The sequence below is a fragment of the Cyprinus carpio genome, chromosome A3 (assembly GCF_018340385.1).
Source record: "Cyprinus carpio isolate SPL01 chromosome A3, ASM1834038v1, whole genome shotgun sequence".
NCBI lineage: Eukaryota > Metazoa > Chordata > Actinopteri > Cypriniformes > Cyprinidae > Cyprinus > Cyprinus carpio.
In genome coordinates this window covers 7,721,895-7,749,845 of record NC_056574.1, presented here as the reverse complement: position 1 = coordinate 7,749,845, position 27,951 = coordinate 7,721,895, and the positions used below count along the sequence as shown (strand labels likewise).

General features: G+C 38.0%; 4 protein-coding genes across 7 annotated transcripts; 2 read left to right on the top strand and 2 right to left on the bottom strand.

Annotated features, from left to right (window-relative positions):
• Nucleotides 1-98: 98 nt before the first annotated feature.
• On the top strand, nucleotides 99-1,443 carry LOC109071466 (NAD(P)(+)--arginine ADP-ribosyltransferase 2-like). Of its 2 annotated transcripts, none has more exons than XM_042717100.1 (3): nucleotides 99-220; nucleotides 404-505; nucleotides 581-1,443. In XM_042717100.1, the coding sequence occupies exons 2-3, from the start codon at nucleotides 455-457 to the stop codon at nucleotides 1,322-1,324; spliced, it is 795 nt and encodes a 264-aa protein (XP_042573034.1). In that variant the 5' UTR covers nucleotides 99-220; nucleotides 404-454; the 3' UTR covers nucleotides 1,325-1,443. The 2 variants fall into 2 exon arrangements, with proteins under 2 accessions (XP_042573034.1, XP_042573041.1); XM_042717107.1 differs by having other exon boundaries at nucleotides 102-220; nucleotides 421-505.
• A 661-nt stretch (nucleotides 1,444-2,104) lies between these two features.
• LOC109071468 lies at nucleotides 2,105-7,367 on the bottom strand. 2 transcript variants are annotated; one of them, XM_019087914.2, is made up of 4 exons: nucleotides 7,229-7,367; nucleotides 4,291-4,933; nucleotides 3,667-3,813; nucleotides 2,105-3,147 (listed from the first exon to the last, which is right to left on the bottom strand). In XM_019087914.2, exons 2-4 carry the CDS (start codon nucleotides 4,891-4,893, stop codon nucleotides 2,278-2,280), a joined length of 1,620 nt encoding a protein of 539 aa, XP_018943459.2. In that variant the 5' UTR covers nucleotides 4,894-4,933; nucleotides 7,229-7,367; the 3' UTR covers nucleotides 2,105-2,277. The 2 variants fall into 2 exon arrangements, with proteins under 2 accessions (XP_018943459.2, XP_042573002.1); XM_042717068.1 differs by having other exon boundaries at nucleotides 4,291-4,926; nucleotides 7,229-7,361.
• Nucleotides 7,368-7,435: 68 nt separating this feature from the next.
• LOC109071456 (RNA-binding protein with serine-rich domain 1) lies at nucleotides 7,436-11,705 on the top strand. Of its 2 annotated transcripts, none has more exons than XM_042717082.1 (7): nucleotides 7,436-7,562; nucleotides 8,769-8,924; nucleotides 9,001-9,186; nucleotides 9,270-9,375; nucleotides 9,987-10,140; nucleotides 10,722-10,863; nucleotides 11,145-11,705. In XM_042717082.1, coding segments are annotated over exons 1-7 (876 nt in total). In that variant the 5' UTR covers nucleotides 7,436-7,560; the 3' UTR covers nucleotides 11,275-11,705. The 2 variants fall into 2 exon arrangements, with proteins under 2 accessions (XP_042573016.1, XP_042573023.1); XM_042717089.1 differs by having other exon boundaries at nucleotides 7,437-7,562; nucleotides 11,169-11,705.
• A 4,340-nt stretch (nucleotides 11,706-16,045) lies between these two features.
• LOC109070077 (probable G-protein coupled receptor 139) lies at nucleotides 16,046-27,351 on the bottom strand. The gene is made up of 2 exons (XM_019086669.2): nucleotides 27,220-27,351; nucleotides 16,046-19,352 (listed from the first exon to the last, which is right to left on the bottom strand). The coding sequence occupies exons 1-2, from the start codon at nucleotides 27,341-27,343 to the stop codon at nucleotides 18,385-18,387; spliced, it is 1,092 nt and encodes a 363-aa protein (XP_018942214.1). The 5' UTR covers nucleotides 27,344-27,351; the 3' UTR covers nucleotides 16,046-18,384.
• Nucleotides 27,352-27,951: the final 600 nt, after the last annotated feature.

Sequence of the window (27,951 nt, the reverse complement as noted above, 5' to 3'; positions counted from 1 at the left end):
CACACACACACACACACACACACACACACACACACACACACACACACACACACCGATATATTATCACTGATATAAAAAGCCACCTTCTTCATCACTTGGTTTGAAGAGTCATTGTCATCTGGCTGTGAGCGACTGAATTTTCTGATCTTCTCTCATCGTTAAACTTCTGAAAATTAACGAAAAGAAAACAGAATCTGACAAAAAGAGACAACATTCTCGGGTAAGTTAATCTTATAAAGGTTAATAATATAACCTTTAATAACCTATAATTTGCAATAAATACCAGTTGCACAAATTGTCTTGTGTAAGGAACTAATTAAGAAATTGATTGTGCAACATATTCCTAGTGGAGTAATAGCTTTAGTATTTGTGTAATACTTTTGTGTCTCTGGATGTCTTCCAGCATCTTCTCTTCACTAGATCTAGAGAATCTGAAGGATTCGACTGAATCAAGATGCTGCTGATCATTGAAGCTCTTCTTCTCATTTTAGCCGCTCTAGGACAGGTAAGCTTGTGTTCTAGTGTGAATATTACAGACATGAATACTGATGATTGATCATTATGATTCCTGTTGCTGCAGGATCACAGAGCAGCTGTTGACGGACAGATATTTCCACTGGATATGGCACTGAATTCAGTTGATGACCAATTTAAGGGCTGTACATCGAAAATGGCAAATCTGGTGAAGACACAATATCTAAAGAAAGAACTCAATAGCTCACCGCAATTTAAAATTGGTTGGAAAGTGGGTGAATGGTTTGTCAAGTTCCCAAAAGGTTACCTGACAAGGAATCATTTAATCGCCATTTATGTGTACAGTGATAATAATGTATATAAGCAATTCAATCCTGTCAATCGTTATGGTAGAAAACAGTACAAATACAAGACATACAAATGGTATTCCCTTTACTTTCTGTTAACAGAAGCGATACAGATTCTGAAGAAAACACAGTATGGATGCAGGTTAACTTTTCGTGGTACAAATGTTGAATTTGACAAGTATGTTCTGAACAAAGAGGTTCGTTTCGGCTCATTTGCTTCATCCTCCCTTGATTATAACATTGCACGAGGTTTTGGATCTAGATCTTGTTTTGAAATCTACACTTGTGAAGGTGCTGATGTGACAAACTATTCTAAGTTTCCTAATGAGAAAGAGGTGCTGATTCCTCCATATGAGAAGTTTAAAGTCATTGCTGTCAGGACGAGAAAATATCAGCCTAATCTCTGGTGTGACACTGTGTACACTTTAAAAAGCACTGGAACAAGAAGTGACCTGAACTGTGCTCTGTTCAAGAAACCACCCAAATATAATGGTTTTTACTGAAAAGGTGCTCGGAATTATTCAGTTCCAAATATTCTGTTATTTCCTCTTCAATAATTCTTTGTCAGAAAACAGATTTTGTTAACATAATGAAATAAAGCATATAGACACTGCAACAAAAACAGCTGTCACTCATTTTCTTTTGTTCATTCGTCTGTCAATGTGTCTGCACTTTTCACAACCCTTTTTCATGAGAAATGATGGAAACTACTATAACTTGGTGAGCAGTCAATTTATAGCCAAATAGACCATAGTAGAAGCTACCGGCCTAAACATTGTGAATACATAGCAAATGTGATGCTCAAGCTAAAGGATGATTCGTGCATATTTAACCCAGCGTTTTTTTAGAGTGTAGTGATTTGGGCAAAAACACGGTTTGGAATTTTGTATTTTTCATGTACCTGCTTATTATTTATTACAGTTATTTTGTAAATAAAAATACACAATGGCCATTTATTGTCAGACAAAAGTTTTATACTTACTTTTGTGCTTTTTTCTAAGCATTTTTAATATATTCCTTTTACCATTAATGATAAAATATTTGTTCCTAAAACAGACATTTCATTCTTAAAACATTATAAATAGACCATACCTGTATTAAACACTTAAATTACATCTAAATAATAATAATAATAATAATAATAACTCAACGCACTATTGCTGTTTTCAGGTATTCATTTCCCTAACCAATGAGTATTTTACTACACATTTCTATTGATACTGTGGTTCGATACTGTGCTAAAATCAACAGAAATTAAAAACTACAAAAATAATAACAGGACAAACCATGTCTACTGATATTTATTTTCTTTTCATATAAAAAGGCAAAATTACTGTATACAATTAAATAAAACGGAAAGCAGGGGAAAGTTATCCTGGTATGAGTTTCTCTGGGAAGCTAAAACTGTTTGTTTGTGTGCAATAAAATACAGTGAAGTCCAGATCTCAGCCATTTCTCAGACGTTCTCCACCTTAATGATGTTCAGCTCGGGCTCGTGGGGGGAAACCGGAAGACTAGAGGACTTGTTAGGAGGGCTACAAGCCTGGAATGACCCGTCTGTACTGCTGGAGGGCATGTCTACTGATTTATTATCCATCCCCGTGAAGGAGTCTGTGTGCGGCTGTGTGTACTGGAGTGCGCTGGGAGCGAAAGTTTGCGTGAAAGTCGGTGTGCGGGCTTGTGTGTGGGTGAACGGGGGCCCGCCGGAGGTCGGGCACTGCTGAAACCCGTTCATGGTAGGTGGGCTGAGCTGGTCCAGAGAAAACACCTCAATGCTCTCCAGACCAGAATCATGGATCTCGTTGTATCGCGTCTGGGCTTGGCTGCACTGGGCGTAAGCGCCCTGACCGGTCGCAGTCTGGCCGAAGGGCGCAGAGGAGGCCAGGGAACAAGACGCTGGTAACGTTGGCGCAGATGTGGACTGCAGAGGCTTGAATTTGGATGCGAGATTCTGCAGGGTGCTGAGGATCTGCTTCTGGACTTGAGTCTGCTGGGCTTGTTCTCTCTCCAGTCGGCCCTGATGGTCCACCATCATCCTCAACGCCAGTCCCAAACTTCTCAGCTCGGAGCCCAACAGCTGGATCTGCTCCTGCAGGCCGCTCACGGCTCCAGGGTCCAGGCCGCTCCTCTGGGGAGGAGGTGAGGGCTGGTTGCTCACGTTTTGGACCCGTGCAGGGGGGGCTGGATTTTGGGACGTCGTCCCAGTGGTGGACGAGTCGGGGAGGCGGATGCCGACACGCGGAGGGTGTTGAGGAGCGCGAACAGGAACGCCGACCCGCTGGTGAATCCACCTCCTATGAGGACTGGCTCCTTGGTGCAATGATCTCTGGGAAATAAAAATGTAATTAAGCCATAAATCTATACTGGTGAGAATAATAATATTATACTATATTAATTTTAGCATTATTATTATTAACCTTGGCATTACATTTTTTATTATATTTTATTAAATTAATCAAAAATCATTCAGCATATTGGTTGTGGGACACTTAAAGTCACCATGAAATCAAAACTGACAATTCTTGAAATACTGCACTGCTGTTTATTATAAATGATTTATTCGTACATCATTTTTTTATGAGCTCTAGTATTCTTCAAATCAAAATAACTCTTCAGTGACATCTCTTCTCTGATAACACGTTTACTGGGGATCAACCTGTCACTCACATGAGATCCACCAGCAAGCCAATCAATTCCTTATGGACAAAGTCAAGCCCCGCCCTACAATTTTTCTTGTTCGAGAAGACATTACACTTGGATATACATCACAATAGGTAAAAAAAGACTAATCGCAAATTCTCTAATCATAAAAGTTCTGGACTGTTGATGATGTTTCATAACTCACCATGTTTGGAGGTCTGGCTGTAGTCAGGTCATAAGAGGCTGTCTGAGGTAAGGCAAGCTTTCTGCCTTCAGATCCAGAGAAACAGGACTGGTCTCGTCTCACTGACAGCGACACCTGCTGGCCGCTCTGAGGAACGCTGTCTCTGACTCACAAAACACATGCAAATTACTAAAGGTAAAAAAAAACAACCACAAAAATGAAAAATAAATATTACATCACAAAAAACGTCTTTCTGTAAATTATATATTTTTAAGATTTTTTTGCATCGCTTTTTTTTTTAAATGAAGTATATTACCATGTAATGTGCACGTTTTATTTTTTTTAATTACTGTAATGCAGTCATTTTTATAATAAAGAAATAACTTGGAGAATGATTATTTTTAAATAATTTAAAAATGTTAATACCAAAATTAACAACTAATACCATACACTAATACTACACTGTATAAATAAATTACAATTTCTAATTGTAACCTGTCTGAGATTGATACAGTTATCTAAAAAGATGTGAAAAACCACACAAACAAAAATCTGACTCTTTTATTGTACCAAAATCTTATCGATATATTACTTGCATAATAATTTGGAACGCGATGTATGTGTATGTGAGTACACTCCACCCACCCGCGCTCTGTGGAGCAAAGCCTTATCCAGCAGTCGTTTACGAGCCACTAGCACAGGATTGGCAGGTGAAGGCGTGTGTCGTCGTCTTACATAATTAGCACCACTCATCGCTCCCGTTCCCACTCCTGAACGCAGCCCTTGGACGCCAGTGTGCTGAGTACCCTGTGCCAACGATGTGACGCTGACAATCCGGATGTCCTCATCTTTCTCCCCACCTTGTGCCACCCTTATACCTGCCGAACCCGTTCTGGAAGACTGTCCTCCTCTCGCATCCGAGGACGATCCAGCCTGCTGGGAGGCAGTGACTCGAGAAGCCTCTCTGAGGAGGTTCCTCAGCTGCTGATCACTCCAGCCGGCCGGCCGCGTCTCAGAGCTGGCCACGTCTCTGCCTGCCGTTTGCACCGGCGCCGGATGGCTGCTGTTTGCAGCCGCTCTGTCTTCCTTTCGAGCTCTCCCTTGAAACTCCTTCAGGAAAAGGTAGATGGCCTGCGCAGACACCTTGATGTTCTCCAGCTCCAGCACGGCTTTGATCTTACGGAAGCTCAAACCTGCTTCCCGCAGCTCCACCACCTTGCGCTTGGCAGCGTCGTCCAGTCTGCCCATGCTGGAGACCACAGCACTCACACTAAAAAACCACTTGATTCTGAAATCAAGTCAAAAACAAAAGTGATGTTACCTGGAAAATTATGTTCAGATTCAGAATGAAAGACTATGTCCACAAATATATGAATTTTAAGAATTATATATATTTATAAATATAATATAATGTAATATTTTTGGGTAATAAAAAATATCAAATAATTGAAAACATAAAAGAGATTTTGTTGGATTCAGGGTTATCATAGTTAACTAAAAATGAAACGAAAAAAAAAAAAAAACATTAAAACTTTTTTTCTACTTGAAATAAAATAAACTTTAACTGGTATGAAATAACCTATCAAAAACTTTTTATTTCAGCTAGTTGGCATTTTTCATTGTAAATTTAGTTTCACTTGATGTATCAGAATTTATATTGTATTATAATAAAAATAATAAATAAATTATATTGTATTATAATACAAATAATTTATTTTAACATTTTGATAATACTCATTGACATACAGTATCTTTTCATGTGACAACACTGAAGAAATAACACTTTGCTACACTGTAAAGTAGTGAGTGTACAGCTTGTATAACAGAGTAAATTTGCTGTCCCCCTCAAAATAATTTTAATGTATAAACCGCTGGCCAAAAAAGTGAGTAAAGTGAAAATGTCCAAAACGGGCCCAATTAGCCATTTTTTTCTCCCCGGTGTCATGTGACTCATTATTGTTACAAGGTCTCAGGTGTGAATGGGGAGCAGGTGTGTTAAATTAGGTGTTATCACTCTCACTCTCTCATTGGAAGTTCAACATGGCACCTCATGGCAAAGAACTCTCTGAGGATCTGAAAAAAAGAATTGTTGCTCTAAAGATGGCATAGTCTATAAGAAGATTGCCAAGACCCTGAAACTGAGCTGCAACACGGTGGCCCAGACCATACAGCGGTTTAACAGGACAGGTTCCACTCAGAACAGGCCTCGCCATGATCGACCAAAGAGGTTGAGTGCACGTGCTCAGCGTCATATCCAGATGTTGTGTTTGGGAAATAGACGTATGAGTGCTGCCAGCATTGCTGCAGAGGTTGAAGAGATGGGGGGTCAGCCTGTCAGTGCTCAGACTGCGTCAAATTGGTCGTCCCAACAGGGAGCCTCTTCTAAAAATGATGCACAAGAAAGCCTGCAACAGTTTGCTGAAGACAAACAGACTAAGGACATGGATTACTGGAATCATGTCCTGTGGTCTGATGAGACCAAGATAGACTTCAAGTGTGTGTGGCAGCAACCAGGTGAGGAGTACAAAGACAAGTGTGTCTTGCCTACAGTCAAGCATGGTCTGGGGCTGCATGAGTGCTGCCGTCACTGGAGCTACATGTACTGTGACATACTGAAGCAGAGCATGATCCCCTCTCTTTGGAGACTGGGCCGCAGGGCAGTATTCCAACATAACAACCCCAAACACACCTTCAAGATGACCACTGCCTTGCTAAAGAAGCTGAGGGTGAAGGTGATGGACTGGACCCTTTTGAGCATCTGTGGGGCATCCTCAAACGGAAGGTGGAGGAGCGCAAGGTCTCTAACATCCACCAGCAACGTGATGTCGTCATGGAGGGCTGGAAGAGGACTGAGGGTTGAGGCCGTGCTGGAAAATAATGGTGGCCACACAAAATATTGACACTTTGGGCCCATTTTGGACATTTTCATTTAGGGATGTACTCACTTTTGTGGCCAGCGGTTTAGACATTAATGGCTGTGTGTTGAGTTATTTTGAGGGGACAGTAAATTTACACTGTTATACAAGCTGTACACTCACTCCATCTAAATTCATTCAGTGTTTGTTTTGTTTCTGTTGTTTTTAGTAGTGTGTGTGTGTCTCAGAAGTGAGAACACTCCTCACATTTCTGTAAATATTTTATTCTATCTTTTCAGGTCAATATAATTTATTATGTTGATTGTGTACATACATAGATTATATTTAATGCTGTCAAATGATTAATTACTAATTAAATTATTATATTCGCATGTACACACTCATGTATTATGCAAACAAAAACTTTTATTCTGGATGTGATTAATCACAATTAATCGTTGGACAGCACTAATATATTATACCATTTTATCATTATTTCCATTTCATTTCGTAATCTATACCAATACCATTTCTATGCAATACCAAAATACAATCTTCGGATTTCTTAAAATTATGGGTCTAACCACCTTAGACTGGTTTAAGATGTTTTTTTTTTTTTTTTTTAAGGGTTAGACCAGCTGCCATTTAAAAAAAAAAGTTTACATCCATGTAGCGACAATGCACAGAGAAGTGCACTAAAAACACAATGGAAATCAAGCATTTCTCACCTACTGCGACTTTGCTCTTCTGCTATTTATGTTTTTCGCGACGATCTGCTCCATTATAAAGACACATGGCAATGCTCGTATGTATATCCGTAACGTGCGTCTGATAATGTCAACACAACAAGAGTACGTGTCGTTGTATTTGTTTTTATACAGACTATGGTTGTAACGCACACATTAGTGCTTTACTTTAGGACCATTGCATTAACACACGCCCCGCCTCCGTGCGCCTGTCGCAGGATTAACGTCGTCACGCCTGCGTGCTCACGCAAACGTCAATAAGACGCGACGGTAGTTACCCTCGGCGTGAGTGTGTCGCGCTTTGCTCATTCATCATGTAAGTGTGACTATTTGTTTTGATTAATATTTATAAGATGCAACCGCTTTTGTGTCGTATATGAGGATGAGTGACCGCAGAGAGATGCTAGCGTTATTATTAAGTGTCGACATTTCCCCCAATCGGGTTCAATATCGGCGGGATTAGCATTAGCTCAGCGCGTTGAATGAACCGAATCAATAAACGAAACTTGTGGGAAATAATTAAAGCCGTCATATATTAAGGATTTATATTACTTAATAATAATAATAATAATAATAATTATATATATATATATATATATATATATAATTTTTTTTTTAAGGCCGGAATTTCCATGCAGTGCCTTTGTTAGAGTACAAGTTTAATGTAACTTATTTGGTGAATAATGTGAATGTTTGATATTTACTACTTTATTTAAAACGATTGTTTTATATACTTGGATTATTCTAAACAATCAGCTTTCGATTTATATATAATGTGCACTGCATTGAAACAAAAACAGGTTGTTTACTATACTATATGTGTGTGTGTGTGTGTGTGTGTGTGTGTGTGTGTGTGTGTGTGTGTGTGTGTGTGTTTACAATCATAACCCATGGTACTCTTTGTAATACATTTGCAATTTTGCAATTTAGTAATGTTCTTAACCTTTTGCTCTAAAGGTTTGTGCACAAAGAAAATACATTTAACAATGCATAAAATACTTACAATGCAATACAAAATTCATTAACAAAAATTTAAAAATTTTTATACAACTTTCGATGACTAAAATGTGAAAAACAGTAACAATGAACAGTATCTTAATAAAATTCTGCAGTTACATCATTAGGAAGTCATACTGTTTACAGTCATCTCAGATTGTTACATTTAATGAACTTTCTGGAGTGCTTATAGTGGATATTATTAATAATAAGTTTAATCATTTCCATCATTTATTAATTATTCACATCATATAAGAGAGTATTTTTTATATATATATTCTTCACATTGTTCATTCGCTGCCCAATTATACAAGTTTTGATGACTAAAATGTGATAAGGAGAGTCGTAATAAAGATCTAATGAACTTGCTTGGAGAGCTAATTATGGTTATTGTTAATGATAATTTTATTAATAAATTCCATCATATCTCCTAATGCATAATGTCCCCCGTAAAGTGTGTGACGGCTCACTAGTTTAGGAGACACAGGCTGTTTTAAATAAATGTGATGCCATTGTTCTCTCCCAGGGCTCCGTCACCGACCAAGCGCAGAGAGCGTTCAGAGGACAAACCCAGGGAACGAGGGAAGGAGAAGGCTGCTGTGAAAGAGGGAGCGGAGAAGGAGCGAGGCCGGGACAAGATCCGCAAGCGCCGCAGCAACTCCACCGGCAGCAGCAGCAGCAGGTCAGATGGGATGGAGGTCAGGGTTCATGTTTGTTATGACACTTTCTCTAAGCACGTGTATCTCATTCGACCTCAGATCCAGCTCCAGCTCCAGCAGCAGCTCTGGATCCAGCTCGGGCTCGTCCAGCGGGTCCAGCTCTTCTTCTGGTTCCAGTCACTCTGGTTCGTCCAGCTCCTCCCGTTCGTCTAGTTCATCCGGGTCCTCCGGGTCTCCCAGTCCGAGCCGCCGTCGCCACGACAACCGGCGCCGCTCGCGATCAAAGTAGGTTCTGATTCAAATGATGTTAAGTAGGTAATGATGATAAAACCAGGCGTGGCACGTCCTGAACTTGTGCTTTTAACCAGGTCCAAATCACAAAAACGTGCTGACGATAAAGAGAGGAAGAGGAGGAGCCCGAGCCCCAAACCCACCAAACTTCATCTGGGAAGACTCACCAGGAACGTAACCAAGGTACAGTCCAAGATCAGCAGTGGAGTTTCTCAATCGCTCGCTTTTATCGAATATGACACAATATTCTGTGTGTATTAGAAATGTTCTAATGATCCAAAATACTTTGTAGTCAATACCAGTGAAATTTCGCGATATAACAGCAAATCGAATACACTATTAAACATGCTTAATATGTTAATGTAAATTCATGAAATAAATGTATGTTGCCAGTTTATTTATCGTTTCTTAAGAATACTACATGCATTTTTTCCATCCACTGGTCAGATGTAGGGTTGGGTACTGTTTTAATTTGCTAAATCCCGATTCTGCTTCTCGATTCCAATGTGGTTAAAAATAAAAGAATTCAAAACTTTAGATATCAGGTGTCTCTTTGACTGAATACCATGGTCAAAAATCAGATGGTTACATAAAAACTGGAGTCGATTAAGAGCTGTTTGTGTGCAAAATAGAGCTGCACAATTCCGGATAAATTGAGATGTTTTAAATTTATTTGTTTTTATTCATAAGTTATATGCAATGTTTTAAACTAAAATGTACCAGTACTTATTCTTTCTTCAGTACTCTTCTCTGCTGTATTGATTTTTGCTGATCTGCTTCGGCGCTTGCTGTAGGAACATATTCAAGAGATCTTTTCGACTTACGGCAAGATCAAGATGATTGACATGCCTCCGGACCGTTTGCACCCGAATCTGTCAAAGGGTTACGCTTATGTGGAATACGAGTCTCCAGAGGACGCCCAGAAAGCCCTGAAACACATGGACGGAGGTATGTGTGGCCAGATAAAAAATAAAATAATACAAAAGCTTTATTTTAGCTAGTTGCCAAGGCAACATTTCTCATTTTCAATTTAACCTGATGTACAAAAATAACAAACTAATACTGAAATAGAAATTATTGAAAGTAAAAGTGTTTCTGTGGGTCTTAATTTGAGACTTAATTTGCATTGAGATGCAAAATTGATGATTTGAAGTCTTGTTTTGAGAAACTGAATAAAATTAAATGAGTTTATCAGAAGGGACCGTAAAAGATTCTATTCTATATTCTAGTTAAGCTATTTTCTTGTGTATAAAATGAATGAAAAAGGAATGAAAATTGGTTGAAATTTGAATTGTTGCTAATATAACTGATAGTTTAATCCTTTAACATTTACAAAACATATTGATATATTAATTTTGTCCTTAAATTTTCTTTAATTGTTCTTAATGTCTTCAGTGTACCTTCAGAAACCCTGACATATGAAATCAGAAATAATAAAAACGAATTAAACTAAATGTTATAATAAATCTAACATAGTGTTCATGAGTCAGTTCACTGGATGGGATTTCTAACTCTCTCACTGTCCTCAGGTCAGATCGACGGTCAGGAAATCACAGCCACAGCTGTCCTGGCCCAGAGGATACGACCTGTGCCGAGAAGACCGTCACCTCCGCGCCGGATGCCTCCGCCGCCGCCCATGTGGCGCCGCACGCCGCCTCGCATGAGGAGAAGGTTGGCTTTTTTAATATATTTTTAGTCCTACTGGCATGTTGTGTTTTCTGTGGAGGTCGATAGGAACCAATCTGTGTCCAATACTCTCACAGGCCTAAATTTAATTTTAGTCCTCACTTCACACCTGTTTGTGAATATCTGATCTGTCCTTTCACCTGGCATGTCTGTTTATTTGTCCTCGTGCTTCACAGAGAAGACAGACTTCCTGTCTTTTATGTGTCTTATCAGTTAATTAGAGTGTGTGTGTGTGTGTGTGTGTGTCTGTGATTTATCTTTGCCAGAGCTGACAGTCGTCCTTTTCTCAGGTCTCGGTCTCCGCGGCGCCGCTCACCGGTGAGAAGACGTTCCCGCTCCAGGTCTCCGGGTCGCAGGAGACATCGTTCCCGCTCCAGTTCCAACTCGTCCCGTTAGCAAGACGCTCCCTTCTCACGAATGGCTTGTCTTTTTAGTTAAATAGTCCAGATGTTTCTCCTTTCCTCTAGTACCTCAGGATTGTATGTGAAGGCTCTGTCTTATAACATCGACGTTAGGGTGAATGTGCTCCGTTTTTATTGGTTTTGTGTTTTTGCTATATGCTCCATTTTACTGATTTTTTTCTTTTCTTTCTTTTTGTAATGTGCTTTTGTTTTGAGAAATACAGCTTTTTACTGGTTTATGTTCATGGGATTAAAAAAGCAGACCTTTTTTAATCCAAACGTTAACATTTGTTCACCGAATTGCTTTTGTTATTATTACATTAGCGGTTCCACAAAATTCATCTCTGGAGAACACCACCTAATCCTGTCAAATCTGATGATCTGTAAGATTGAAAATGGAAAATCAATAAACCAGTTTAACAACAATCCTCAGTGTTGTCATTTTCTCACCCTTATGTTGTTTCAAACCTTTGTCTTTATTCCTTAAAAACAAAAATGGTGATGTTCTTTTAACTTTGTAAAGCCTGACATGAAATTATAGTCAGAAAAAATATATATTTATGAATGGAATAGTTTAATTAACCTTTCTAGAAAATATAAAAGACAATAATTTTTGTTAATCATATTTGATACATGGTACAGGGAAATATGAAGGAAAAAAATTATTTAGAGGCTCAAAATGAGCATAAATATGCAGTTTGGTACAGATTTTTATAGCTATATATATAATTTAAATTAATTTCAAATTTGAAATAGAAAATTTAATTTATATATAATTTTCACATAAAATTTTAAATGAAATCCTGTTAGCTTGTAATGTAAATCAATCTTTGTAACAGTATAGCAGATACTTACATAAAATGATTTAAATATCAGTCCATATCTCCCAATATGTCTTGGTAAGATATTTAAATGCTAGTTTTATGATCAAAGCTTTGTAGTTTTAAAACAATGCAATGCAATACAAGAAATATTGTGAGATGAACAGATGAATGTTCCTCAAAAGCCTAATGGATCGTTTTTGATGCATTTTACCATGTAAAAATTGATTTATGTATAATCAAGTATTGATGTTCATCAATATAAATGTTATTCTTATGTTAATTTTATAAAAATCAGTAAAGATTTTTGCAAAAAATATATGTGAACCACGACCCGAATGTGGACATTTTTACATCTACAGTAGTCAACATTTGAAGTGGATCAAAACCTTTCAAATCAAATCAAAGTTGTCCTAAAAGCTACAACCAAAATCCGTTCTTGTCTTAGGACAGCTTTGATTAACTTTTTAGATCCACTTCAAATGTTGACTACTGTATACTAATAGGCCTTTTACTGATAAAAAAAAAGAAGAAGTATCAATCATACGACAGAAGACAGTAGATTGTGTGCAGAAGGTTTCATATCAAATATGACAAAATAGGGTTTATAAGTTCGGAAATTGTAAATATGACTCGAGAGACCGTTCATGTCCAATTTCTGACTAGAAAACTCTTATGATCATTCTGATAGCATGTGAAGGCAACATTGCTCACATGGCATTTATAGCTCAGATGACTGACTCAAAAAATGTCAGCGCTCAAAGATAGCAAAACTTGATGCGTTGGTCTATCGCTATGCTTAAAGGGATACTCCACCCCAAAATGAAAATTTTGTCATTAATCACTTACCCCCATGTCGTTCCAAACCCTTAAAAGCTCCGTTCATCTTCGGAACAAAATTTAAGATATTTTGGATGAAAACCGGGAGGCCTGTGACTGTCCCATAGACTGCCAAGTAAATAACTTCAAAAATATGAAAGTCGTCGTCAGAATACTCCATCTGCCATCAGACGTGCAATCTGGGTTATATGAAGTGACGGGAACACTTTTTGTAAGCGAAGAAAACAAAAATAATGACTTCATTCAATAAGTCCTTTGTCAACGTTCTCCTCTGTGTCTCTCCATATCACTGTATGCTGTGTATGCTCTTCTTTATCATCCGCGCCACAAGGATGCGCTGTTTCTACGTGTATTTAGCTTTGATTTGAAAGAAAACAGCATCCTTGTTTTTCATTTTGGGGTGGAGAATCCCTTTAAGTCTATTTAAGATTCTACTTGGGGAAAAAATGTCAGTTTCATGCTCTGAAGAGCCTTCCAGAGTAATTGGTCACCGGTGAAATCATAAAATACAGTGACATTTGTGCAATAAGTGCTGAAGCTAAACAGCCAAACCTGCTCAGCTGGGCTTCTGTGCCACTTCATTTTATTCAGCCATTAACATGGACATTAAAACAGCACTTTATCAACAGCTGATCCCCGGGGCTGACAAGCCCAGACGGTCGTGTTTGGAAACGAGCTTCTGTATCTGTGGCCTGCTGGAGATTGACTCGTATGTGTCAAGGGTAATGAGGCATGTTGGGTCACAAGCTTGTGGCTGTCAGGCACAATAAACAGAAAGCAGTAGTGAGAATTGTGCCTGGACAAAAAAAGGTCCTTTTCAGCTGGAGATGAGGTTTACTGTGAAGTGATGGATTGTGATCCACATCACATTGGTTTTGTGACTGAATTTGCTTGTGGACCAGTTTTGAAGTACAAATTACTTCAAGCTGCTTAATTGTCATGGCCAAGAGTACTAACGTTATTGATCAAGAAGGTGATCTAACTAGATGTATCGACGTGTTTTTTATTGTTTTTAATTTACCAAAACTGTTTTGCTTATATTTCACCATAAAATCTAAATATCTAATCCAATATATATATATATATATATATGATAATAGAATTGTCAAATTAACTTCAGATATTTTATATAGGTAAAAGGTGATACTTTTTTTTAATGATTAATGTGTTCAAGAAAATATACATAAGAATAACTTGCATGCTATTTTCCATAACATACAGTACATTCACTGAAAATACACAGATACATTCACTTGGCCTACATATAGAAAGATTCACTGCTGATCAGCCAAACATCTTAAAGAAACTGTAAAAAGATGGCTGTATACAGGAAACAATGCAAATATGCTCCATACTTGATCACATACATTCTTTCTTGTACACATATCAGAGGTTAACAGCCTCAGTGACTTATTCAAATTAAATATGTACAATATCCACATTCAAATATGTGCTCAAAAATAGGCCGCATAAGCAGATATGATCTAATCAAAATGATTAAAAGATCAGGAAAAATATTTCTTACCCCTTTATTTGTAATTTGTTTGCATTAAGTTGTGACTTTAAATGATCTGTCATATCAATACATTGGCAGTAAAAGATATAAGCTTTATGATTGTTCAGAGGAGAAGAATCCTGGACATGAAAACATTTATTATTGGTTTTTGTTTGGCCCTTCATCTAGTGGCCTCAAAAAGTATATGAACACTAAAGACACACTTAAAAATGTACAAACCTCTTTGGATTATACAAAATACAAAACCAACTAATGCAGTGACATTCATACATGAGTCTGGATTCTATAGTTTGTCATTTTTTTGCAATTTACTCATTAATGTTGTAAAGTGAATGATCTGTGCAGACAATTTAGGTGAAAAGGGACAGAGGCAAATATGGTAGAAATAAATAAGAAATAATAAATATCAGTTTGGATGATATACAGTACAGACACTTTAGCAGCACCTTGACATTCTAGTCTATAGTTTTGCTTAATTTGTACACATTATGTACATATCTAACATACGATATTACACGCTTTTTGCCTATATTTCACTGACATGACAGAGAACTCACAGGTTATACAGATTAACCTTAAAGCCACCAGTAACAGGGCTCCTATTTCCAGAACATTCTACTCATCAAGTGAAAAAAAAAAAAAAAACTCAGATTAGGTGAGACTTTACATTATAGGGTCCATATTAATGTAATGTATTAAAGTACAATAGCAAGAACATTCAATATGCATAATTACAGGCTGCTCCACAAAAAAAAAAAAAAAAAAAAAAAAAAAAACTGCATATTAAGAGCATTTTGATTACTGTTACAAACACTTTATATAATTACACTTTAAAAACCCAATGAAATAAAATGCAAATGCATTGACATTTTTGTACTTGTAATTATATTGTTTTAAAATGCTTGTAATCAGATTGCAGTTATCCGACAAATGTATTGATTCTCCCTAATTCTCCTTTTAATAACAATATAGAATGGCCATGCAAATTAATTGGCAACAAATGCATCTGAATTTGAGAACAAAAGCGCCTCTCAGTCAAAGTATGAGATGAATAATTACTGAAGTTACTAAACACTGTGGATGTATAATTGACAAAAATATTTAAAATGTGGAAGACTTTGTCATTCATGTTTATTAATGTTTGTTCATGTGATGCAGAGATTCCAAAACTTTTTTGTCAGTCAAACCACTTTGACCTAAAATATTTACTTGAAGTCCCCCTGAGAATTAAAGCTAATATTTCAATAATTTAACAACACATTTGCATGTTCTCTGATGTTGATTATAGGTCATATATTTGATTTCTCAATAATTATTTAACAATAATCCCAATTAAATAAACAAGTTAGGTCAAAGGTAATCTAAAAGTAATCCAAAAGTAGTCAGAATACATTATCTAAAATGAGTAATCTAGATTACATTACTGACTACAGTTTTCATCATGTAATTTTTAATCAGTAACAGACTACAATTTGTATGTAATATACCCAGCACTGTGTTATGTATTCATGTTATAGACTCTTTAAAGATAGAAAAATAGTCACACTTTTCATTTGAGTGTTTAAGTCTGTGTATGGAAGTGAGCCAGAGTTTGTTCACTTAAATTATTCATTTAAAAAAAATAATGGATTCACTTATTCTTATCAAGGGCATTATTGGACTGAGCGTGTGACCTTGCAAACAAGATAAGTTAATATTTTTTGTCCATTACCCTGGAATTGAAAGATCGAGCATTTTAAATATGTAAATTAAGTATCAACTTTAAGGAGTATGCAAGCATACGTGCCTCAAACTGCTCCTCAGGGCTTACAGGCATGGACACAAAAAAGCCACAATTTTGAAAATGGACGCTGTAATGGAAAGTGACCATTTCAGTCCTGAAAGAAACCAGGTTTCTCTTTTACATTTTACCACCAACACAGCATTTAGCATTCACAGTTCGCCCTGCTGTCATGAGACAGGTGAATACAGCCTTGTCTATGACAGAAATCATACATTTTCAAGTTGTCTAGCTTATCTACGAACATGTTCCCCGCTGTATACTTTAAATACATATGCACAGTTACAGCACTCCAGATGGCAGTCTGTTACTCCTCCCGCAGTGAAGATAAATGAATGTGGTTTCCTCCAATAGCTCATTCTGGAGACAGAAATTGATTTTTTTATTTGAAAAGTGTTCTTTTTTTCGCTTTCTTTTTTCTCGAGGCTGCCCAGCAAAGGATAAATGATTGTGTATATGTGTATGGTAGATGCTGAAAAGTCTTAATTATTTAGTGTTTGTCACTCTGATAGAAAATATGTACTGAGCAATAAGTGTTGACGTTGCTTAGAATATTGATTTAACCAATAAAGAATTAATTCCTCTCTAAAGGTATTTATTTGCCTTAATTGTACACTTAACAGTTGCACCAGAAGCTTTTTGCTGAAGCAGAAGTCTTTGCGTTTTTGATATTATTCTTCATCAGGCAGCAATAAAGAAGCGGGTTTCCAGCACTGAGCAAATGTGTTGTTTGCGACCGGCCCTTGGATGCCAACAGCATATTAAACGAAAATGCCAGCATTGCTTTTTAATGTCACAAAGAGAGGGAGTGCTCTGTCTCTGCACTGAGAAGGTGAGAGGGGAAAGGTGGTTCACATACAGTAACATCTCGTTGGCGCCAGCTTTGAATAATTTTTTTCTTTATGTAAAATTTTGCTTTGGTGTGCACTCAACTGAAACCATGCTAAAGACAAGGGTTGGGCGATACAAGTGTCTTTGTTGATGATACAAATGTAGGGTATATATTAAAAGTTTAGTTTATATATGACAAAAATGACCACTGTTATGTGGGCTTTTAAATGCTCCCATGCCCATGTGTGAGTGCTTTGTGAAGAGTATCGAAGGTTTCTCTTTTCTATGTTTAATAGTGTTGAGTATTGAAGCCAATCAAGCACTGATCAATCAGAGGCATGAAAGTCACAATCCGCTCAATAGCGCTGAAAACACAAACGAACAGTTTTCGTTCAACCAGGCTCACTTTCTTTATTCTACATGTTCACAAATCATTCATGAAAGACCATTTCTGCCACTGAATAACTGAACCACCACTGAACTCACAATTGCGAGTTTATATCTGCCAATTTTTTTTCATCCCCCGCTATTCTGAATTTTTCTTGCAATTGCGAGTTTATATCTTGCTATTCTGACTTCTTAAATCCAATTCTGGGGAAAAAAGACTAACTTTTTTTTTCTCTCAGAATTGCGAGTTTATATCTCTCATTTCTGAGAACAAAAATTCTAAATTGCATGTTTATATCTCACAATTGTGATTTTTTATTCTGTGGCAGAACCAGGCTTCCATAATGAATTCATAACTAAAAATGTATAAACGCAATGTAAATTAGAGATTTCTTTAAATAAGATAAATAAATATTTTTTTTAATTAGTGTTGATTTGCAGTAAAAAAAAATTTCATGAGGGCCAAAAAAGCCTTTTTAATTTTATCAAGAGCAAATGGAAAAGTATTGATTGCAAAATGTGAAAAAATATTGAGATATACAATTTTTTTTTTTTTTTTTATATTATCCAGCCCAACTAGAGACAAACTCTTTAAATCACATCAAGATGTATATTTGTCTAATTGGACAGTCATTTCCTGGAATGCGAGCCTTTCATAATTTCTCTTGACTTTGAGATGAGTCTTTTTTTTTGCATTAAAATCCTGAAAGGCATTAGCATGTTATAGCTTAATGACCACTCCTCTTTTTTTGCCAGAAAAAGAACCATATTTTGGCCTTAAGATGTCTCTGACCCTGACACTGGATCTCTCGTTGAGGCACTTTCCAACAAACCGATCACCGCCTTCGGCTCAGTCGGGAAGGACTTTTCCCAAGCTCGCATGACTCAGTAGCCAGCGTTATATTGGCATGACATGACTCAAGGTGGCGTTCAGGAGGATATGCAGACTGGTTTGCCGTTCTTGTCGTACTGGTACACCAGCATCTTGATGCAGTGTGAGTTGGCTGGTGAGATCCAAGGGCTGCTGGTGATAGAGAAATTGTGACTGGCGTAAAATGGTGGCGGCTGCTTCCTGCATCGGAAAAGGGCCTTTAGCACCGTGCCGGCCATCCTGCGGAAACGCTTGCTGATGAAGCAGTACAGGAAGAAGTTGACACCTGTGTTGAGCAGCGCGAGCATGTTCGCTACGTCTGTGACCAAATGCAGCAGCCTGGCTGGTTCAAGCATTGCCGGTTGGGCCGTGTAAAGGTGGTAAAGGATCATGAGTGTGCGTGGTGCCCAAAGCACAGCAAACACTGAGGTGATGGCCAGCAGGATGGCTGTGGTTTTTCCGGTGGAGTAGCCACGCAGACGGAAGCAGTTACGCCGGCAACGGAGCTTGCGTACGATGATGGCATTCAGTGAGAAGAAAACGGAGCAGGGGAGCAGGTAAACCGTTGCACAGTGGACCCAAACCAACACGTGCTGGCCTGCACTGCTGCTGCGGCCACTAGCGCTTGTTCCCGGCAGGCCGTGCCACAGCTCCGGCCACCAGTAATATGGGATGCTGGTGATCAGGCAGCCAACGTACACCGCCAAGATCACTTTACGAGTTCGGGCCGGGTAGGAGACAGTGTGGTAGCGCAGCGGATGGCACACAGCGATGTAGCGGTCCACGGTCAGGGGAACCGTGATCCAGATGGAGGTGTGGATGGAGGAGAACTCCAGCACCTGCACCACTTTGTTAAGCGAGTGGGGCAGAGGCACACCGAGAATGAAGTCTTCCAACAGGAAGTCCACGAACACGATCAACAACAGGACCAGGATGTCGGCTACAGCTAGGGCCAGCAGGTAGTTATAGGATGATTTCTGTCGCCGCAGCACCAGCTGAGAAAGGATGATCACGGTGAGGATGTTTGCTGTGGAACGTGAGAAGAAAAGGAGAGAGCAGAAGAATAGAGAGAGAGAGAGGAAGGGGTGGGTGAGAAACTGGTAAAGTCAATCTTGCCGGATAATGGCACATATAGGTGAGAAAATGCATCTTTATTAAACATATGGGTGTAAAGAATGAGTCATTCAATATTGCATTGAAATTTCAGTGCCAAAAATAGTTACAAAATTTAGCGAAGCCAAAATCAAAAGCTGCTTAATATTTCTCACCCATTGCACACACTCATAATAGCCCAAAGCGTACAAATCACATGAAATGCATACACTCATCTTAACATACACACAAACACATACGTTTACATGCATTTACATTAACATGCATGCGCTAATTACAAGCATGCATTTATTTTCATACACGTTTTCGCATGTATTCACACCCACACTCATGCATTAACATTTACATGCACATATGAATGCTCAAATGCATACATTCACACACAAACACTCAAATTCACACACATGCACATTCACACATTGACACACATGCACACTCAAGTTTACACGTGCAGCCATGTTTACAGATTTCATATCCAAATGCATGAGAGAACTTGACCTTCTGAGATTTTGTCATTCAATTCGTCCCTCTTCTTCCTGCCTGCCTGTTTTCCTCCACAGCTCTCACCTCTGTCTCACAGTGACCTTCAGTAAAAACAATTTCATCCAATTGCTGGTGCTTATGCAGTGGTCTATGTCCATGTCACAATAAGCCAGGAAAAAGGCCCAAAAGATACACAGAACCTCTAGCATCCACCCTTTCCTCTTCTCTAGACCTTTTCACTGCCTTGCTTTCATCCAAACTGGCTTTGTTTGTGGGTCATGCACAGGCAGCGTGAGATGTATGGGCAGAAGAAATGACCAGCAATTGTCATGACCTCTCACTGTGATAAAAAAGAGCATGCACACAAAAGCATTGCCTTCATTTAAGCCAAACAATTTAACACAGTGGTAGGGGATGCATAACAAAAGACCTCAGAAAATATTCTGCGATATGTTAACCTAAAAAAGTAATTCACCAAAAGCTGCAGCAAATTTCCTACCGTGGCCTTACTGTAGCCAATGGGTTGCTGCATGGAACGATATACTGGATGAAAACTTCAAAGTGTTTTGCATCCATAATGTGTCTCTGCCCGTCTGACAGTCATTCATGCTGCTAATACAGATGGAATTGGATTACATATGCCAGTCAGGAGTCTGGAGAATCGCACTTCACAGTTCCAGAACATCAGCTGATTACAAATTACAAAGACTCCAGCTTCAAACTCACACATACACATTTGCATAAACACGGGCAATCTCAGGCACACAAGCATCCTTTTAAAGATGTATACACAAATGGGGAGACAGACAGAGATAGGTTTGATTGATTCATTTGCATCACGTTTGAAGAAAAGATGTAAGTTTACCTTTTTAGAACACACTCACACACATTAAAAATGCAAACTAAGCTGTCTATCTTTCAGTTGAACTAAAACATTTTAGTGCACAGAGGTTAGTCTTTCATAGCTTAGGAGACTTTAAGGAGTTTTTATTTTTAAGTATGTAGTTACAGAAATAGTGTGCACAACATGCACAATTTCTTCCAGGAAGGCTGTTATGTAAAATCGATCCAGATAAAATAGTTTTACATTTTTTTTTTTACCACAAGTTAACAGCAGGTAGCTAGCCAATTAGCATCAGCTAACAATATATCTTCTAACATCTATATATAGATAAACTGCGTCCTCCAATGGCCAATTCAGGAGAAGCGTCATTATTTTGTGTTTTGACTGAATTAAAATTAAACTCTCCTCACCTGCTGTGTTTAAAGGCAGGTTAGTTGACACATTAATGTTATACTAAAAGCTGATTGGGTCTAAAACTCCTTCGTGATTTTTCAGCAATGTTTTTTGATTGGCATACGACCTTGAATTGGCCATTTTAGTAATGAGATGAGCCTTCAACTGTCTGGCTTCGATAAGATTTGTTAAAACCACATTACGTTTCCCATCCTAGTGGTAGAAAGACAGAAGTAGCAGAAGTGAATGGTGCTTGCACAGAAAAAACAGTTTGCGTGCCCTTCGGAAAGAACCGTAAGGATTCAGTCACCTGCAATGAAGTGTGTGGCCTAGCATCACCACGGGAAGACAAGATGATATACCAGGTTCAGAATGATTATCTTTTAGGTTCTTACTGTTAATTTTGCACTTTTTTACACTTTTGTCAATATTACGTTTTGATTTCTGGTTGTCTGTTAATGGTCTGTAAATTCGGTTCTACAGAACCTTGACCTAGATTGAGCTATAAAATGAATTTGAATCAGTGAAACCATTTGCTTGTGAGAGAATTTGATGAGATGTGTTCGAGTTCATATTGAGATCTTTGACTTTTGATCTCAAACTTTGGCATCTCAGCAAATCCGAACACAATTGAGAGAGCTCTTCTCAAACTCGTGTGAGATTACTGGGCTCTTTTTAGCAAGAGAAAATCCTGAGATTCAGGAGACACATGTCTCCTTTTGATGCCATTGCTTTCTGAAAGAAACAACTAAGATCTCATTTTAGATTTGTCTTTCCTACAGGCTGCACAAAACAAGCTTTCCAGTGTCAAACTCAATGATTTTTTAGTTCTGGATCACAAACAGGATAATGAAGGTTGTTTTTGTGTCTAAATTCAGTGACCATATAGCCTGAACTCTATTACAGCTGAATTGAATTCTTTGATTAATTCTTCACATTACTATTGATTGTTTCTTGCCATAGTAATGATATTTTTTATGAAATTCAATAACTCATTTCTCTCTCATTTGCATCAAATTATGTAGATTTTGAAATTTATTTTCCAGTGCTGAGAAAATTAGTTACAAATTGTAGTTACTGATTCCAAATGACATGACACTAATTGTATTTATTTGCGTAATCCATTACATTACAAATTACACATTTTAGGTAATATAATCAGACTACTTTAAGATTACTTGTGTGACTTTACTCATTTATCACATTGATTTGAATAGGATAAAATTGTTTCATATTAACTAAAAAATAGTGAAGTGAAAGTGAATGTATTCCATTCGTTGTTATTAACAATATGAAGTGCATTATACATTTTAATGTGTTTAAAAGAAAAAGCCTTACAAAGACAAAGACTTGTGTGAATAATATGTAATAATGTAGGCTAATCAATAAAAAAGTAACTGTAGCCTGATTACAAGTAATGTAATATAAATCTAATTACAAGTACTTTATTTTTGGAATCTGATCCAGATTACATGTAATCAATTACTACCCAGCACTGTCTGTTTCAGATGTTTGTTTTTTTTTTTTTTTATAGTCTTAAACTCATAATGTTGAGTGTTCGTTTAATTGTCAACACTTGTTTTGTTTTGAGTCTTTAAGTTATTGGTCGTCGATTTGAGATTGAGTTCTACACACTAACAAGTTGTGTGTCTGATCTCGGCTGTGTGGAGCCGTTTTAAGTCTTGCAGACATCTTATCTAAGTGTGTTCATGTGTATCAGAGTGTCACTAAGACTGCAGTTCAACATAAAATCCAGATTCACCAAATCCAGCTCTCAACTCCCTTTATTTTTCTTTCCTTATCCTCTTTATTCTTCTTTTTCATCTCCACTGTCCATTCTGCTTTTGTTTGTGGATTTCTCTTTTGCTGGATTAATCTCTCCAGATGCCCCGCAGAGATCATACTTTATTTAGACAAACAAAAAGAATCCATTGCGACCTGGAGGTTGTACATTTCCTGACATTTCCATTTAGCTGTGGTCAACACCGTAAGCATATTGATTTCACTTGACTCTTTGTACAGGTCTCTGAGGACCAGAACAGGAGCAACCAATTGTAATGGCTCAGTTTGCTTTGAATCCACATGTTTGTCTGTGTCAGACAAGAGTATTGCTTACAGTTTATACTGCATTCTGCATGCTGTTTTTCATAAAGTAGTATATACAGTATTTAGTAGCCATTTGAAACAGTTGTATACCACATTGTTGCCACATGACCTTACTGTTTTGGAAGTTTTGAAATATTTTCAAAATTTTGTATCAGTCAATAAAAATAATATGTTAAAAATTCATATTCAAAATTTGCATACTGTGCACGACATGCATATTGTATATTGCTAAATTGTAAACATCACCAGTGAGATCTCTTTGTTATCTCTTTTGTTTTTCTTGGAAATCAATTTGTTCTGCCAATTAAAATAAAATAATGCACAATGTTTCATAGCTGATAAAATAATATTTATGGTTGGTAGATTTTCTCAAGTCACCTGCCATTAGCAGCAAATAGCTTCTCAGATGTTTTGTTTTTTGTGTGTGTGTGGAAAAAAGCACTCAGTAAACTCACACGTGTCTCTCCTAGAGTTTGCGAAGAGATCTTAGCAGTGTCTCAAAATTTGACAAGATACTGCAGTGAAGCCTGCAAAAAGTTGTCCTCTGAGTTCATCAACTCTCACAAACACTTTTCTCACCGAGGCGTTGAGCTCTCAGAACGTCCTGGATCATTTACCTAAATTGAAAATCATTGGCTCCACCTCTTAACTGGTGTATAACACCACCAGGGTAATGTAGAGCCGTTGAGAGGATCGTTACTGCGGATCTGTGACCTTCCAGCAAATGTGATGTTATAGTGAGCTTCTGGATGAAAACCCTTCATCTTCAACAGAACCAAAACACATAAATCAAACAGTCCTTCAAAGTAAAGTCTTCAGTGCGAGAAGGCAATGAAATAAGACCAACCTCTTCCAATTAGTGACCTTAATGAGCCTCACCTCTAGCGATCAATCGAACAGGCATGAGCTCATCTGACTGCACTCGATGATACTTTTTCCCCCCAGTTTAACAGACAAGGCTTAAGCCTAGTCCCAGAGTAAGGCCCCGTCCACACGGAGACGCATTTAGCTGTATACGCATAAATTCTGTATCATATAGGCATTTCGTCTACATGGATCCGGTGTTTTGGGAGAGTGAAACCGATATTTTTTGAAACCAGGTCCCAGAATGGATAAATTTGAAACGCCGCCCTTGCGTTTTCTTGTGGACAGCAAATCCGTATATTTTCTGAAACGATGACATCATCAGCCCACGTCTCGCCCCTAGTCAGACACCGCTATGTCACGTAACAGCAACAAAAACACGAACAAACACCGAATGATTGTCTTTTTATTAACTAACATTAACACTGATTAATAAATGTATTGTCCCATGTTCGTACGTACAAGGTTTACGCGCATAGTCCAAGTCTTCTACTCTGTTTTTAGTGTGTCTCTTTGGCAGAATTACAGCATCACATACTAGTCTGGCATGTATACTGCATTGTTTTGTGTCGTTTTTGTGGTTTCATGTGGACGCAGATATTTCTTGAGACAAGGAAAGATCGGATAGGGAAAGCTCTGGCTTCGTGTGGACATAGCCTAAAATGTAAGTCTGAGCTGTTTCAACTGAAAGAAACTTGCACTGATTGATCTTAAAATATATCAATGCCTTTGTTTTGTCAAGAGGGACACCAGAAATGTTTTTTTTTGTAATGTGCATTTATAAAAAAAATACTTAAATGTCCTGATTGAACTATGGCTTAATCCTGGTTTAGTCTAAGCCCTGTCTGTGAAACCAGGCCTTTATTTTCTTATTTAGTGAAGCTGGGAATATACAATAATAAAACAGTCTTCAAATTTCATTAAAACTTGCGGATTTTTATGCACTTCAAAGCTGTGAAGATGAACATGAAATGTCACAGCTATATTAAAATGCATAATTTTACATATGTTTTTAGGTGATTTTTTTTTTTTTCTTTCTTGTTTGTAAAGGATGTCAAGCAACCTGTCCCTGTTGGCATGTGTCTAATTAACTAGCTTCTAACTGACAGCTGAACATTGTTGAATGGTCTTTTGACATAAAAGCCTATTTACTCTATTTTGCTGTTCCAACTCTGCACAATTAATTGCATTTTATTATTTGCATTTAGCATTTTATTTGTTTTGTTTCACAACAGACCTACTACTCTTGAAATACATCTATATATATATATGCATACACAAATAAAACCGCAAAAAAAGAACAAAAAGGAGGAAACACAAGTAGAAAAATTCACAAAATAAAAGTAAAATTGTCAACTGCAAACAAAAACTATCACTCTTCACCTCTTTCATCTTTAATCACATCTGCTTTTAGTCAGCCTCTCTCTCTCTCTCTTTTCATTCTCTTTCCATCCGTTCTCTATGCTTTTCTCGCTTTCTGTGTACAATGCCTTTGAGAGGTTTTACTTCTTCACCTCCTCTCCATTTCTGCTTGTTTTATCACCTCCATCTACCCAAATCACTGCCAGGTGTGATGACTTTCACACAGTGTTGAATAAAGACTCAGATCTCATCTCATTTCATCACGTCCCTATTTGTCCCACCAACCCGTGTTGGAGTCAACATTTAAGCTGCTATTTAGCAATCCAGCAACAGGAAGACTGCCTGCCTTCGAAGCAAATGAAAATATTTGTGTAAACTGCTCAGGCTGAGTGCTTTGCTCAAGGGCACGGCGATTTATCTCAATCTGACATCGAATCATTTCGCTGAAACTGTGCCACATGGTGTCCGACCTGAGAGAGAAGCTTCGATTAAAACGTTCAGCACACCTGCAAATAATACCATTAGTCATAAATGAGCAATCAACCTCCAATTGTGCAGGGACAAAATGTAATTTTAGTGTCCAGGAGGATGAATATTAAGCTTGAGGCCAATTAATATGACGACTGCTCAAGACGTCTAATGCATCATCTGTCTTGCTCTCCAGGTCACTCCAGTTAGAGCCGGATCTAATTTGGCAATCTGTGGAATAACAGGTATTTTTCTTGCTGATATTTAATGTGAGATACTGAATGTCACAGATGACCTTTGGAAACAGTGTTTTTCCTCAGTTCTGATGCCAATACGGTTGCGTCTCACAAGGTTACAGACCATTTGGTCAAGGATGCTACTAAATAATCCAGATTAAGTGGGAGCAAAAACAAAATTTTAAGAATCTGCATGAAAAATCTCTACTGATCGGCCAGAAATGTTAATATGATGCACTCACCTCAGACATATGCAATTATAAATACACAGACAAAGTCATGCAATAAAACATGTATTGTATCTAAATAATTAATATTATAAGAATCTGCATGAAAAACCTTTACTGATTGCCCACAAATCAGGAACCATGCAATCATCTTATATACTGTACTTCACAAATGCACAGATAAAAAAACATGCATTGTGTGCTAAATAATCACTATTTTAAGAATCTCAATGGAAAACCTGTATTACAGATACAAATGTGAATATTTGGGGCGATGCACTTCTCTCACCCCTTTGTACTTCAGTCCTAATGCATAAAAACATACATTGTGCACTAAATAGTCCAGATTATGTTGGATCAAAGACAAAATTTTAAGAATCTATAGTGAAAAACTTGCAATGATGGACCACAAATGTGAATTCTGGTGATGATGCTTTCGCCTCAGCCCTCTGCACTTCATTGTGCACTAAATAATCAAAATTTTAAGAATCTGCATGAAAAATCTGCACTGATCGACCACAAATGTGAATTTTGGGGACGATGCAATCCTCTTACCCATATGCACTTCATATATACACAGACAAATTCATGCATAAAAACATGCATAATGCGCTAAAAAAAACGAAGATTTTAAGAATCTATGTGAAAAGCCTGTATTGACAGGTACAAATGTGAATGTGAATATACTCATCTCACCCTTATGCACTTCATGAATACACAAAGTCATGCATGAACACATGCATTTTTGGACTATTAATACAGAAAATCTTTTTTGCATCTTTCTTGCATCTTTCTTACCAGGCAGGCCGAGGCACAGCAAGGAACTGTAGTAGATGACGGGAAACTGTCCGAGAGGGCAACCATGAGGACTCCAGGAACTGGAGTTGGTGGACAGCACGGTGAAGATGTGGCTGTGCTCCATGGCCTCTCTGCCCTCCTTCAAGCTGCAGAGTGGAGACAAACCACAGCCGGACCGCTGGACATGCAGAGGAATAGCCGCCAGACACGTGTGGTAGCCGGAGGATGACTGCGCGGCAGAGAGACACAGACGATGAGAGGCGATGAAGCCAGCGATGTGATGGGAAGAGAGGCAGGGATGTGAGGAAGAGTGTGTATGTGAGAAATAGAGAGAGAGAGAGAGAGAGAGAGAGAGAGAGAGAGAGGGAGGGAGAGAGAGGTGTGTGTGTTTGGGGGGTTGGCATGAACACAAAAAGGGTGAAAATAAGTGACATGGGGGGAGGGGATGTGAAGGAAAGGAATATTGGGAGAGCGAGAGGCGTTAAGTGAGGAAGAGACGATTGGTGTTGACACCGCTGAGAGGTAATTTCTGAGCTGACACACTCGTGCATCTGAAGGGTGACCCAGAAGTAAATAAGAGCCCTAGCATGACTCGACTAGTTCGCACCAGTTATACATACAGTACATCCACGGAGCACATGGTTGCTAGCTACTTAGCATTTTTAGAACTTGTGAATTTTGTCATTATGTTGGGAAAAATTACAAGTAGCAGAAGCTCATACAATACATTTT

Bases quoted from the DNA above. Each gene is read 5' to 3' on its own strand.
- LOC109071466 (XM_042717100.1), top strand. From the start codon at position 455: ATGCTGCTGATCATTGAAGCTCTTCTTCTCATTTTAGCCGCTCTAGGA. The intron at 506-580 runs GTAAGCTTGTGT...CTGTTGCTGCAG, and splicing joins TTTTAGCCGCTCTAGGACAG to GATCACAGAGCAGCTGTTGA.
- LOC109071468 (XM_019087914.2), bottom strand. From the start codon at position 4,893: ATGGGCAGACTGGACGACGCTGCCAAGCGCAAGGTGGTGGAGCTGCGG. The intron at 3,814-4,290 runs GTGGGTGGAGTG...TGTGTTTTGTGA, and splicing joins CTTTGCTCCACAGAGCGCGG to GTCAGAGACAGCGTTCCTCA. The intron at 3,148-3,666 runs GTGAGTTATGAA...TTTATTTCCCAG, and splicing joins CAGCCAGACCTCCAAACATG to AGATCATTGCACCAAGGAGC.
- LOC109071456 (XM_042717082.1), top strand. The intron at 8,925-9,000 runs GTCAGATGGGAT...ATTCGACCTCAG, and splicing joins ACCGGCAGCAGCAGCAGCAG to ATCCAGCTCCAGCTCCAGCA. The intron at 9,376-9,986 runs GTACAGTCCAAG...CGCTTGCTGTAG, and splicing joins TCACCAGGAACGTAACCAAG to GAACATATTCAAGAGATCTT.
- LOC109070077 (XM_019086669.2), bottom strand. From the start codon at position 27,343: ATGGAGCACAGCCACATCTTCACCGTGCTGTCCACCAACTCCAGTTCC. The intron at 19,353-27,219 runs GTAAGAAAGATG...CACGTTCCACAG, and splicing joins GCTGTGCCTCGGCCTGCCTG to CAAACATCCTCACCGTGATC.